This window comes from Salvia hispanica, chromosome 1 (genome assembly GCF_023119035.1).
Source record: "Salvia hispanica cultivar TCC Black 2014 chromosome 1, UniMelb_Shisp_WGS_1.0, whole genome shotgun sequence".
NCBI classification, from domain to species: Eukaryota; Viridiplantae; Streptophyta; class Magnoliopsida; order Lamiales; family Lamiaceae; genus Salvia; species Salvia hispanica.
The window spans coordinates 338351-351700 of NC_062965.1; the positions used below are offsets into that span (position 1 = coordinate 338351).

The 13350-nt window shown below is 35.1% G+C and overlaps 2 protein-coding genes across 2 annotated transcripts in view; one reads left to right on the top strand and one right to left on the bottom strand.

Annotated features, from left to right (window-relative positions):
- Positions 1-69, top strand: part of LOC125205791 (disease resistance protein RGA2-like) — a 6163-nt gene extending 6094 nt beyond the window's left edge. The window contains exon 3 of the mRNA XM_048104918.1: positions 8-69. Within this exon, the coding sequence (XP_047960875.1) occupies positions 8-69 (62 nt within the window). The remainder of the gene's footprint in view (positions 1-7) is intronic.
- A 976-nt stretch (positions 70-1045) lies between these two features.
- On the bottom strand, positions 1046-13014 carry LOC125201005 (putative disease resistance protein RGA4). The gene is made up of 6 exons (XM_048098871.1): positions 12998-13014; positions 11504-11545; positions 3154-6686; positions 2555-2641; positions 1577-1793; positions 1046-1394 (listed from the first exon to the last, which is right to left on the bottom strand). Exons 3-5 carry the CDS (start codon positions 5345-5347, stop codon positions 1621-1623), a joined length of 2454 nt encoding a protein of 817 aa, XP_047954828.1. The 5' UTR covers positions 5348-6686; positions 11504-11545; positions 12998-13014; the 3' UTR covers positions 1046-1394; positions 1577-1620.
- Positions 13015-13350: the final 336 nt, after the last annotated feature.

Sequence of the window (13350 nt, forward strand, 5' to 3'; positions counted from 1 at the left end):
GCGGCAGAAAAAGGTGTTCCTGTCAGTGGCAGTGTGTATGAATCGTTCATGGCACAACACAAGAAGTGAAGACTATAAAAGAGAGGATCGACAATATATGCCCCAATAGTCCCAACACTCGAGTCACTCTAATGCTCCGTCTAGTCGTGTTGATTCTACAGAATTAGAAGATTGATATTTTTTATTTTCACATCGTTACAATTTAAACTCGTAACAACATTAGACATCATGTTTTTTTGAATACATTATTATTTATCAATTACTATATTATTTTTGTCTACAAATTAATTTATTTATTTGATAATTTGTTGGTTTGTTGTAATCATTTTGTTGTAACTGGATTAGAAAGCAAATAATTGTAACAATAATGTGCAACTTAAGCTTTAGATGCCTATTTAGTGCCGAAAATTTTAGGACATATTAAGTGTGCTCCTAATTCGTTGCTAACAATTTGTAACGGACAAAATTTGTTGCTACAGGTTTCGATCCCTTTTTAATGCCAATAATTTAGGAGCGGATTTGGTGCATTGTTAATCCGCTGTTAACAATTAGTAACTGACTGGATTTGTTGTTAAGTTTTCGATCCCTTTTTGATGCCAATAATTTAGGGGCGGATTAGTTGCGTTGCTAATCTGCTACTAACAATTAGTAACGAAATGGATTTCCTGTTAAATTTACGATCCCTTTTTGATGTCAACAATTTAGCGGCAGAGTAATGGCGTTGCTAATCGGCTACTAACAGTTGGTGACGAACTGAGTTTGTTGGTAAAATTTTTGATCCATTTTCGATGCCAACATTTACTAACGGACCCGTTATGTTGCTAGTTCGTTACTAAAATATTAGCAACACAATTTTGCCATTGCTAAAATTTAGCAGCGGGACAGATCTGTTGTTATTCCGTTGCTAACCAATTTTACCAGCAGAATTATGATAATTAGCAACAAGATTTTTCACTAGTAAACCGACAGTTTTTTGTAGTCATTGTCATACTAGTCGTAAGAATATCAACTATTTCCAACACGACATCATCTTTTCCAATGAAAATTGGATCAAGATCAAATTGGTGGCAAGCTATTCATAATGTATATCCACGTTTTCACAACTGATTCAAAAGAGAATTGAAAAAGAAGGAAATTGAAAGAAAACAAGAGCGACATTAGCTGTTGCCGACCAGCGCCGGTTACTCCAATAAAAATTGACAGGCAAACCACAAATGAAAACCATGAATCCATCACAAAATGTAAGTGACAATAACTACAACAACAATAACAACAAAATCAATCCAAACTCTCATGCAATAACACCAGGGATAAAATGAGTACAGCCGTCAAACTTTCTTGGTATGCAAATCCAAATTCGACACAAATCTCTGCTTCACCTTGTTCAGCCAAACCTGTAGGGAAATTTTAAATTGCCATTTACAGTGTGAAGAGGTAGAGGAAAACATATGTAAAAACATGACTAGAATTGGAGATGATGCCTCAAACAAATTGAATATATCCACATTCTCTACAATTATATAAAATATATCAATCAAAGAATAAGGAATTAATTGCAGGTGAAGCTGAATCTTACCGGTGTGAATTTGAGGAAATGTTTGATGCACAATGATTCCTTCTTCACCTCCTCGCTCTTTGGAAGCACCTCAAACTCAAACACAAATCCTTTCCCCTTTTACTTTCTTCTTCTTCTTTAGCTTCAACTTCAGCTTCTCCATCTTCTTCTTCAACTTCATCTTTAGCTTCAACTTCAGCTTCTTCTTCAACTTCATCTTTAGCTTCTTCTACTTCAGCTTCATCACGCAAAGATTGTGTACTATAAATATAATCTCGTTGAGAGGAAAAGTAGCGTTCAGTTAACCATTTTGGGATAAGTGTGTGCAACTTAGACTTGCAAGTTTGCAATTAAACCAAAACATTACAAGTTCATATCTATTTGACTTTAACTTAAATTTGAATTCTAATATGTTTTTGGCCTTTCCAATCACAACACAAAAATCTGCATATTTATTTCTTCATAATCACAATCCTAAATATCATTGCCAGCCAAATGAGTCATAGATGATATTTGGACCAAGAATTTACATACCAAATTATAAGATTATAAGATAAATCATAGAGGACAGAGACAGAATAAAAAAGATGAGAAAAATCACAAAAAGGACATCACACCATATTTTTGTCACATGTTTTCTGCGGCGGAAAGCATGGAAAAATAATATCATAAATTGGATCTTCTGAACTACTATATCACTTATAAAAGAACAGGACACCAACTTCTATTCCAAAATGAAGTTTCACTTTCATATACTATTTCAATTTTCAACTATATAGGATGATGACAAGATCGTTTTTCAAATTCCTATGGTTAAAATACATGTGACAACAATCTAATAGTCAGATTAAAGACCAAGACATGAATATAAAACAGGGAGGTTTCGTTTGATACTAATATGCAAGAAACAATCAATCCAAACTTCTTAATACCTTACGTTTTTCAGTTTTCTATGCCATAATAATGTGTAAAATGAGTACAATCATCAAATTTTCTTACTATAAGAATTTTGGCGATGCTTTCTCTCCAAGAAATTTCTCCACATTTCCTCTCTGTGCACTGCATCATCATTTTCTGTCAACACTCCTGCCTCATCACAAAATTTTATTGTCAAATGTTTTCAATGGTGAAAAATATTAGTATCACACTAGTATAACATTAGATATTATCATAAACTTAGGATTTAAAAAGGTGGGAAAATGAGTGAGAAAAACCACCCACGTTACAAATTACTATGTGAAAAGATTTAAAAATTGTTGAAAAAAATATATATCTTCCACTAATATCCATCAAAGAATTAAAACACACCTATAAATATAAACAAAAATATAGAGAATGGTACATATGTGCTTAGGCAAAACATTACATATTTATTTTTTTAATGTAATATTGTGACAGAATTACTCAAAATAATATAATGAGTAGTACATTTTTGCAATTACCATAAGGTGGGGCATTTTTATTAAAACGCTAAAATAAATGAGATAAAATCGAAATAGAAACAAGAAAAGTTGTAAAAATGAATAAAGTGAAATGGAGGTGAGGAAATAGACATGCAACGGTTTCCGGAAACAAACAAGAAAAATATTGATACTCACGTTGTCCATCAATGTCGATGCGGGCGATATGGGAAATGTCGGGCCATTGGGAAATGTCAAAACATACTCCTGGGCACTCTGAAATACTAAAGTATCTTAACTTAGCGATGCTCTGTATGGGTAGACGCCTTAACTTGTTGCAATTACTTATCTCCAACCCCCATAATCGGGATGACAAGTTTCCTAACCACTCAGGTAACTCTTCCATTCCAAAATTCTCCAACTTTAACAGTTTCAGAGCAGTGAGAGTTTGAATTGATTCCGGCAGACTTTCCCAACCTTCCCTCCACTTCAATTTTATCTCTTTAATTGGGGGTAAGTTGTTGCATCCTTGCAATATGCCATCAACAATCTCCATTGATCCCAGCACACTAAAATCTAATTCCAGGCTATGACTACCAACATAATAAACAGCCGAAAATTGAGGAACGCCAAGAATGCTCAACGTTCTTAGACGGGCCAATTTCGGCAGACAGTCAACTATTCCTGCTAGATTCTGTAGGCTACTTAAATTCTCCAACTTCAATGTCTTGAGCGAGGATCCTACCATTTCACATGGCAGATACACCAAAGCATTGCAGTCCTCAATAACCAACTCTTTAAGACATGTGAGGCTTCCTTCTGATTCTTGTACGCCCATATGTTCCAAATTTTGACACTTTTTTATAATCAACTTCTCCAAAGAGATGATGGTGCATAGACCATCTGGTAGTCCTCTCAAATTGGGGCATTCCGCTATCTCCAATTCCAACAGATTGGGATTGCTTCCGAATAACCAATTTGGGAGGCATTCCAAATCATCTATTCCTTCTACTCTTAGCTGTGTTAGCAATGTCAACTTGGTCTCAAATATGTTTGCCAAAGGCCTGTAGCTCCCAATGTCTCTAATAGTCAACTTTTTGAGAGACGACCGGAAAAGAGCTGGAAAATTCATCAATTGCTCGCAAAATTGGATCACCAAGCACTGGAGGCGAGGAAATAGCTTGACACCACTTACACCCACTGATTCTGTGTGTACCCACTCTGTCAGCCTTGGCATGTAAACCAATTCGAGATTTTCAAGAGCTGGAAAAACAATACATTGGGATTCATGGTCAGAAGAATTTATGGACTTCACATTAGTCAATCCATACAAACCAAGAGACTTGAGATTTGGCAGCTGCCCTAACATTGGGATTTCTTCACATTCTGAGCACCTTGACAGACTTATCTCAATCAAATTGTTAAGTGGTACACAAGAGGAGGTTTCACCCACTTTTTCAACTTCCATCTTTCGAGTCCATAGTGGAAAACTTTTTCCCTTGAATCCATAAATCCATAACTTCTTCAAATTTGAGTGAGGTTGAAGGCCTTCCAACACATTCTCATCATTTGTAGTTTCACCTTCTCTATTCCGATTCCACATCAAGTTCAACTCCAATAACTTTGACTTTTTATGTAGATTTGCTTTCTCAGCCTCTTCCTTATTACCAACCTTTTCCAGCCTAGAAATTTCCAATTTTCCTTTGAGATTGTTCAAACTTCCAAGTTCTTCGAGTTTGTAGCCACTCTTGTCGCCCACCTCAAAACGCTCTAGGGTTCGGAGAGAAGTTAATAGCCCCATCTCGGCAGGCAAATCTACCTCTTCTCCAACACAAAGATGCCTTAAGTTAATCAAGTACTTCAAAGTACTTGGAAGTTGATGTTTCCTTGTTAGACTAAAACAACTTATCTCTGCTCTCAATGTTTGCAAGTGAACCAGTTCACCAATCCAATCCGGAAGACGCTCAATTGTTGATCCCCTAATATTAAGAACTCTCAAATGTATCAACTTCCTGATTGAACTTGGGAACTCAATAACTCCATAACTCTTAAAGGTTAAAACATGAAGACATTTGAACTCTGAGAACATGTTACCACAAATGTTACCCATGACCAATAGTGTTCGCAAATATTTTGCATTTTTTACCAAAACATCCTTTGACTTGTCTTCAAGGAACATGTATCGAATTGGGAAGATGTCAGATGCATTATGAGAACCACCTAAAACAGAATATGCAAGATCATGCACAAGATCATGCATCACACATTCCTCCCGGTCATCATTTCTTGTTGTAATTTGCAGTAAAGAATTGTCTAGAAGTATATTGAAATAGTTTTCTCCCACAAATTCCAAGTCATTATTTCCATCAGCTTCAAGAAGTCCTTCTGCCATCCAATACTCAATCAGTTCCTGCTTTCCAAAACTGCGACCTTTAGGAAAAACAGAACAGTATGCAAAACACTTCTTGAGTGATGGTACAGACAATTCATCATAGCTCAACCTCAAAATATTTGTAATATGAGCTCCTTCATTGTGTGCAAGCCATTTCTCTTCGATTGAGATCCATTTTTCTTTAGATTTACTGCGCAATACTCCACCAACTACGTTGGCGGCTAACGGCAAACCTTTACATCTTTTCGCAATTTTTCTCCCAATAGCCTCAAATTCCAAAGGAAAATCCTTTTTTCCAAAGCTTTTCTCTTTGATAATTGACAAACAGTCTTCCTCAGATAACTCTTTCAACTCGTGTGGATAATGTGGACTCACAATTGAAGCGACCTCCTTAATTCTAGTGGTAACGACAATAAAATTTCCCTTAATAGAACTAACCCCCAACAAGGACTGGATAAAACCATCCCATGCGGGACGATCTTGATTCCAAACATCATCAAGAATAAGAAGATAAGTTTTCTCTTTCAAAACTTGTTGAAGCTTTTCCAGAACACCTTCCCTACTCCCAATTTCAACTTGATTCGGAGAAGTCAATGCTTAGAGGATTTTGTTGAAAAGGACAATTGGATCAAAAATTTGAGAAACATGCACCCAAATATGTGATCCAAACCGATTCTTTTCTTTTAGGAGATGAAAGACTTTCCTAGTCAAAGTAGTCTTCCCCAATCCTCCCATTCCCACAATAGCATGAATAGAAACACGTTCATCAGTTGTGATACAAGCGGTAACCTTTTCCACTATTTCTGACAGCACTTTATCTCTTCCAATAAAAATTGGATCAAGAGTGAATGAGTCAGTTTCACGAGACACATCAGGCAAAGTGGGCACATTGGTGGCAAGCATCTCTTTGAGGCCAAGATCCGCAGCCTCTTTGTTAATGACCTCCAAATTCTCATTGATTTCTTGGATCCTAAGAGCCATATTTCGGGAGCGTGAATATTTAACGCATGGTGAGGAGAAGCATGAGAGTACCCTTTGTTTCATGGGTTTGATATGCTTGTAGAGGAGATGATAGTTGAGCTCATCCAAAATGTTGTCAGCATCAAAGGCCACGTTTTCAAGCTTCTTAAGCCAGCTTGACGGATCCACCGGGAATGGTACGCATCTCTGCATCGTTCAAGAATTGCTGGAGGGTACTCAAACGCTCAGTCAGTTTTGCAGCTTCTTCGTTGAGGCCTCGGACAAGTAACAACTCTTTCTTGGAAAGGTCGATGAGGTTTTGAACAAGAACTTGAAGGACAGCGGCGGCAGCTTCTCCCTCCATTCTTTCAGCTGATAACTGTGAAACAGAGAAGGTTTAGAGTTTAGAATGGAAATGGATTATTGGAGCAACGAGGAAAAGAGAGTAGAATTGGAAAAAATTACCAAATCTGAATTTTGATTAATGAATGCTAATAACATAATTGAATTATACAGTACTATTAAATTTAGTGGCTGAGTTAAATTGTGAATTATATGGGCTGGGCCTAATTTTTGTATTCTTTTGGGCCACACATCATGTTAATAAACTTGATTCTCGCGCTAGCTATTTATAAGCCATACGGGCCTGAAAATTGATGGCCTGGTTCCAGTGAGTGGGCCTCATTATTGTAACGACAAGTCTCCTATTACTGCTACTCCATTTAGCAACTTGTATTGATTTTATTAAAATAACTCCTACTTCCATCCCAAAGCAAAGCTGATACTCCCTCCGTTTTTTTAAAAATAACTAACTCTTTTCATTTTAATCTGTTTCTTACAAATAGCAACTTTCAAACTTTCTATTTTAGGGAATCTTTACACCCTTATACACCAATTTATTTACCATTTATACCACTAATAAAGTGGGTCCCCACTAACATTAATTCCATTACTTTTTTTCTCTCTCTCTTACTTAACCAATTTTTTCTCTCCCTTTCCTTTATTTTACCAATTTTTCTCTCTTTCTCTCTTACTTTACCAAATTGTGCATTAAAATCCGTTGACAAACTCATAGTTTAGGATATTTAGGTGGGTGATTAAAGTGCAAAAACTTGATTTCTGCGAACACTTTGTGTTTGGGAAGCTTCATCGCAGCAAGTTTCCAAAGAAGAGGGTTCATCGAACGAAGTGGACACTTGACTACATTCATATGGATTGTTGGGGTCCCTCACATGTTGAATCTGTTGGAGGACACAAATATTTTGTGTCGATGATTGATGACTACTCGAGAATGACTTGGGTGATTATGATAAACATAAAGGTGAAGCATTCAAGAAGTTCAAAGATTGGAAGACTCTTATTGAAAACCAGAGAGGGAAGAAGATCAAGCGATTGAGAACAAATAACGGTATGGAATTTTGTTCATCTGAGTTCAATGAGTTCTGCAGGAGTGAAGGTATCGTTCGACATCACACTATTAGACATATACCACATCAAAATAGTGTGGCAGAACGTATGAATCAGACATTGTTGCAGAGAGCAAGATGCATGTTGTTTCATGCTGGTTTGACTAGGAAGTTCTGGGCAGAAGCAGTAAACACAGCATGTTACCTGATCAACCGTGGTCCTCACAATAGCATTGACTGTAAGACGCCTTGCGAGGTATGGTCTAATGATGGTCCTCTATGGTCTAATGATTGACAGAGCTAGGAGGACAAGTGTTAAGCCTTCGTTGAAATATGGTTTTGAAGATATGATGGCATATGCACTACAGGTTGCCAATGAGGTCGAAGATGGGCCATTAGCAGATGAACCACCTACCTACAAGAAAGCTATTTAAGGCACTGAGCGTGCTAAGTGGCTCGCTGCAATGGAGGAAGAGATAGAATCACTTTTGAAGAACCTGACTTGGGAATTAGTTCCACGGCCTAAGGGGAGAAAAATTTTTACTTGCAAATGGATATTCAAGAAGAAGGAAGGGACCAAACCAGATGAGGGTGTTGCATACAAAGCTCGGCTAGTTGCAAGAGGGTTCAGGCAAAACGGAGGGGGTTGCCTATATTGAGATATACTCACCAGTGGTCAGACACACTTCCATTAGAGTGTTACTTGCGATAGTTGCACTAGATGTGAAGACGGCGATTCTACACGGACTACTCGAGGAAGATATCTACATGACTAGCCAGATGGTTTCGCGGTTCCGGATAAGGAGGATTATGTTTGCAAGCTGAAGAAGTCCTTGTATGGACTAAAGCAGTCTCCAAGGCAGTGGTATAAGAGGTTTGACAGTTATATGATCTAGTTGGGGTACAGGAGCCCGTATGATTGTTGTGTGTATCACAACAAAGCTGATGAAAGCTCGATGATCTATCTTGTTCTGTATGTGGATGATATGTTCATTGCTGCGAAGTCGAAGTCCTGAGTTTGATATGTAGGATACGGGTGCTGCGAAGAAAATTTTAGGCATGGAGATTACTAGGGAAAGAACAAAGAAGAAGCTATGTTTATCACAGAAGAGCTACATTGAGAAGATTCTGTCAAGATTTGGCATGTCTGGAGCTAAACCTATTGATACTCCAAGTGCTACAAATATTCATATGTCATCGGATAACGTACCGAAATTTGAAGTTGAGGAGGGGTACATGTCTTGAGTCCCGTACTCTAATGCAACAGGGAGTTTGACGTACGCCATGATCTGTACTAGACTAGACATAGCACATGTTGTTAGTGTTGTCAGCAGGTTCATGGGACATTCGGGAAAGGAGCACTGTCAAGCCGTGAAGAGAATTTTTCGCTACTTGAGAGGTGCGTCTGATGTTGGTCTTATTTATGGAGGTGATACTCATTGTTCAGTGACTGGTTCATCTGATTCTGACTATGCTGGAGATGTCGATAATAGAAGATCTATGACCGGTTATGTTTTCACTCTTGGTGGTTTTGTTGTTAGTTGGAAAGCAACTTTGCTGGCTGCTGTTACTTTGCCTACTACTGAAGCAGTATATGGCATTGACAAAAGCTACTAAAAAGGGAATATGGTTGAAAGGGCTAGTTGGTGATCTTGGTTTACATCAAGATCAAGCTATTGTGTTCCAGTCAGAACACTATTTGTTTAGCCAAAGATCAAGTCTATCATGAGAGGACTAAGCATATTGATGTGAGATATCATTTTCTAAGAGATGAGAAAAGAATTGAGGTGAAGAAAGTTGGCACTACTGATAATCCCGCTGATATGTTCACCAAGCCGATCCGCAGAGCAAGTTTCAACATTGTTTGGACTTGCTTAATGTTTGGACTAAGCATATTAATGTCATGAGCTGTTAGCTGCCTGTGGAGGGCAAGTTTGAGGCAAGAATGAAGAAGTTTGTTCGTCTGGTATTATGATGATGCATTTGGAAGGAGGATTCAAGCCAACGTGGAGATTTGTTAGGATGTCTTGAATCATTACTATTTACCACTAGCCAAACGGGGGTCTCGCTGGACCTTAATTGTTGTATTAGTCCTTGTTCGTCTCTTGTGCCTATTTATAGAGAAGTAGGGAAAATAACTTTGTATCTGTAACCGCAGTCATAATACAATTAGTTCTTCGTTCATGCCCGTGGACATAGCCAACCAGGGACGGACCTAGCAAGAGACAAGCCACCGCTCTAGCGGGGGCTTGGCCGGCGCTGGTCCCGGTACTTCAACCATGGCAGCCCAGCTGCGCTACATATATTTAACGTTTTCTTCTACCGAAAGAAGGAAGGATGGGAATAAGGGGAAAGGAAAAAGAATTAATTGTGATCATTTAATTAGCAGCTGTGTGGAGTCCACTATTAATTTATGTTTTATTTTTTTCTGCGTCTAAGTTGAATTGGGAATGCATAATCATAGTAGGAGTAATTCTTATCGAGACATTTGGAAATACATTAACATTACTACTACTATAATGATAGTATTAGAATTTACACTCTTTTTATTTTAGAAATAATAATGTAGGGTTATTTTCTTGCATTTATAGCCTGTTACTGAAATTAGTTTGAAAATATTATTTTGTATATCGTCATAATATCATAATTTATGTAATTTATTTTAAAATTTAGTTAAAATCTAGTTAATTTATTTGAAAGTATTATATATAACATGAATTTTAATTTTTTTATTAGAATACATATTTTTTCTTTTTCTTTTTATTTATTTTAGTAAACACTATTGTTTTAAACATTATTAGAAAACAACAAATTGTATCTGGATGTGATAATATAAAAATAATTGAAATTTATTATTTAATATTTTGATTTTAAATATTATAAGATTGACCAAACGCTACTAAATTTTATAATCTGAGCAAATATATTTTGCGTTTGAATTGATTCTATATTTGTGTTTTCATCAATTTATAAACATGTAAAATAAATGAAGGAAGTAAGATAATAAAATGCTCCATAATTTTGGATATTACTACTATAGTTCTATATATAGTAGTATTTTTTTTAAATAATTTTAGCACCGACTTATTCAAATTTCTGGTTCCGTCCCTGTAGCCAACACAACGTTGGTGAATCACGTAAATTATGTGTCTCTTTACGTTCTTTCGTTTGTTGATTACACTATTTCCTTATTTGTCATAACACTATCAAACATGGTTCAGAATTGGATGTGGTTAGATGAGGTCGTCGGCTTTAAAGTAAAATACTTTAAAGTAAAAGGACGAAAATAATCCCTTTAGTTATGTTGAAAAAATTGACGGAGGAGGGACCACAGTCTCACATAAAACAAATGAGTCCTTAACCAACTCACCAATAGTGTAATTTTCAGGTTTTTGTCTAAGACTAAGTATACAACACGAAAGCAAAATTTGCTTTCAAACGCGCGAGCTGTTTCGTGTGTTTAAGAAGCGTAGCCGGTCACATTTTTAAACACGCGAAATGGATATACGTTTTTTCCAAAGTCGGAATTTAAAAAAAGTTTCTCATTTTGGAACCTATATTGTATAGTCTCCCCAAAGTAGAAAAACCGACACTTGACATCTATCAAGAATGCAATAACCCTAGCGCAAAAGTATGATTTATTAAACTTATGGCATTTATAATAATCAAATGAAAAATCAACAGCATAAATCCATTTAAAGTAAAACTAAATAATAAAATATCACAAACCAGCAAAAGTGAAAAAGGCCAAGATCGCTCAATGAATGGGTAGAACTATTAGGAGACATACCTTAGAGTTCTTCTCAATATCTTTTCTTCTTACTGTTTGCTTCTGCAGAGATGAATATTGTGAATAGTCAATGAAATTAGTTTCCTCCGTCTTGCACATGTGATATTGTTTAGATTGAATTAAATAATATATTTGGCATTGGTTAATTGAATCGTTTGACAGTGCCAAGATTCCCAGCTGTCATTACCACATAATTAAACATAATTAAGTAATTAGTTGGTAATCAGTGGCTTAATTGTCAACTATGGCCCAGTTTTTAATTACAAGATGCTCCAATTATTGCTCCATAACGTGCTATTTAGAACAAAGTAAATGTCAAACCGTGAGATCAATTAGATCTACAGATATTTAAGAACCCTGTGGTACATCCAATTTTTGAAGTCATGAAATGAGACTCCAACATAAATAAATATAATAAATAACAAGTGTGAATGTATAATTTCATATATTCGAAGACTAAACTATTAATTTTATATACCCACTAGTACCACTAATAAAATTTGAACCCTCTCCACACCTCTCCCCAACATGAAAGAACAAACAAAACATGATAGCGTGCTCTAACAACCTATGCTTAAAGTTCATTACTCTTTAATAATGTACTACTGTGTATGGATTTTATTAACTTATGATTAAATTTTACAATTATTAAAATATATTTTCGTAACTCATGATTAAGTAATTAATTTTTTTTATTAATATCAAGCAAATGCTTAATTTTTTGAATTCTAAGATTTGTTTTCCAAACAAAACAGAAAATCATTAAGTTATTAATAATGTTATTATTACTTCAAAATATCAATTTATTTACCGTCAATACCATTCAAAATTATTTTGAAAAATACATTTTTTTCAAATATTTTGAATTATTAATTTATTGCTTAAGTGTATAAGAGTAAAAAATCACGAATATGAATTTAGAATATACATTTAGTATAGGTCTCAAATAAAATTACAGAATAATTATTACTTCCATTTCTTTAGACATCTTGGCAAATATCATTCGAAATTATTTCGTAAAATATTTACTTTTCATTTATTAGAAAGATGTAAATTTATTTTCTTGAGTGCATTGAAAATAAAAAGATACTATTATTTATATGAGATCAATTATATAATTAATGTAAATATAAAATAATTTAAAGGTACTTTTTGAATAATTTTAATTATATAGAAATATTTAAATTAATTTTCTTGAGTGACAACAGCAGGAAAAAATTTTATTTATACGATTAACATAAAAGTAAAAATAATTTAAAGAGTAAAAATATCTGTCTAATCATATCATGTGAAAAAAGTGATGAGGGATTCAAACCCACACTCTCATGAATCAAACGGAGTCCTTAAACCATTTAAAGTCTATAATGCGATAGCAAAATTAAAAATCAACAGCATAAATCCATTTAAAGTATAACTAAATTAAAATCACAGACCAGCAAAGTTAAAAAGGCCAAGATCTCTAAGACCAATGGGTAGAACTATTAGGAGACATACCTTATAGTTCTTCTCAGTATCTTTTCTTCTTCTTCTTTGCTCTTGTGGTTGAATATTGTGAATAGGCAATGGAATTAGTCTTCACCTTCTTGCACATGATATAGATCTAATCACTGATATAATATTGTATGCATTGAATTAATTAATATATTAGGCATTGGTTACTTAAAACTTTTGAAAGTGCCAAGATCAGTTTTTAATTAAAAAATTTAATGTCAAAGTTGAATGAACTAGATCTACAGATATTAATTAAAGTATATAACGTTTGTAGATCCAATTTTTAAGGTCTTGAAACAAGAGTCCAACATAAATATATCCCCTCTATCCCTTGTTAATTATTACTTTTATCATTT

What these genes read in the sequence shown, in the direction of transcription:
- LOC125201005 (XM_048098871.1), bottom strand. Translation starts at nt 5,347, where the DNA reads ATGGCAGAAGGACTTCTTGAAGCTGATGGAAATAATGACTTGGAATTT. An exon ending in CATCGACATTGATGGACAAC is followed by an intron (nt 2,642 to 3,153) that starts GTGAGTATCAAT and finishes GTGATGAGGCAG; the next exon opens with GAGTGTTGACAGAAAATGAT. An exon ending in GCATCGCCAAAATTCTTATA is followed by an intron (nt 1,794 to 2,554) that starts GTAAGAAAATTT and finishes TGCGTGATGAAG; the next exon opens with CTGAAGTAGAAGAAGCTAAA.